The sequence below is a fragment of the Echinops telfairi genome, unplaced genomic scaffold (assembly GCF_000313985.2).
Source record: "Echinops telfairi isolate 266 unplaced genomic scaffold, ASM31398v2 ScPeMD7_18;HRSCAF=68, whole genome shotgun sequence".
Classification (NCBI taxonomy): Eukaryota; Metazoa; Chordata; class Mammalia; order Afrosoricida; family Tenrecidae; genus Echinops; species Echinops telfairi.
The window spans coordinates 40621310-40622186 of record NW_022103915.1 but is presented as its reverse complement, the minus strand read 5'-3'; the positions used below and the strand labels follow the sequence as shown (position 1 = coordinate 40622186).

Sequence of the window (877 nt, the reverse complement as noted above, 5' to 3'; positions counted from 1 at the left end):
TTCTACAGCCAATTAAAAGTCTTAAATGTAATACCCCAAGGAAAAGTCGCAAATGAGTCATAAGAATACTGTAACTCTGAAGACACAGGTTGTTTCTACAAGAAGAAAGGAGGCAGAGGAAGACCCCTGTCCTGGGGAGAACTGGAAAGATGTTTGGGATAAAGAGAAAAACTGAAGCAAGACAAAAAGGAAAATAAGAAAGGATTTGTACCTAGAGTATTTTGCTCAATCCCCAAGGACTCCAACTTCTCTAGAGTTTGAGGAAGGTGAGCATTCTTGCATTGTTGGAATTGCTAAGATAGATTGGTAATGAGCATATTTCCTTTGTCCTGTCCCATTCTAAAGACTACTTTTATGTTTCAGAAGGTGATTATAAGGATGAGGTAGTGTATATTCTGGACTATTATGCTTACAGGATGTATATAGAAAAGGCCCGAGAGCTCGCCCGGCGGTCCCGTGGATCTGTGTCTTGCTTCAACAGTGTTTGAACGGAACAGACCCGGGGACTCCCTGCCGCGCTCCAGTTTCCTCTCGGAAGTAACTTCGGGACCATCCGCTTGGAACCAGCCCCTCTTCTTGGGACCAGCGAACACTTTTATTCGGCGTGTGGTGACCTCCAAACCGACGCAGCATGAGCTCTCAAATCCGTCAGAATTATTCCGCCGACGCTGAGGCCGGCGTCAACCGTCTGGTCAACCTGCACCTGCGGGCCTCTTACACCTACCTCTCTCTGGGCTGCTCTTTCGACCGCGACGACGTGGCCTTGGAAGGCGTGGGGCACTTCTTCCGCGAGCTGGCGAAGGAGAAGCGCGAGGGGGCCGAGCGTCTCTTGAAGCTGCAGAACCAGCGCGGCGGCCGCGCCCTCTTCCAGGATGTG

At 50.2% G+C, this 877-nt stretch overlaps 1 protein-coding gene across 1 annotated transcript in view; it reads left to right on the top strand.

Annotated features, from left to right (window-relative positions):
- Nucleotides 1-518: 518 nt before the first annotated feature.
- The window catches only part of LOC101663782 (ferritin light chain 1-like), a 6650-nt gene continuing 6291 nt past the window's right edge, over nucleotides 519-877 (top strand). Inside the window, exon 1 of the mRNA XM_030884865.2 lies at nucleotides 519-874. Within this exon, the coding sequence (XP_030740725.1) occupies nucleotides 632-874 (243 nt within the window). The 5' untranslated portion in view covers nucleotides 519-631. The remainder of the gene's footprint in view (nucleotides 875-877) is intronic.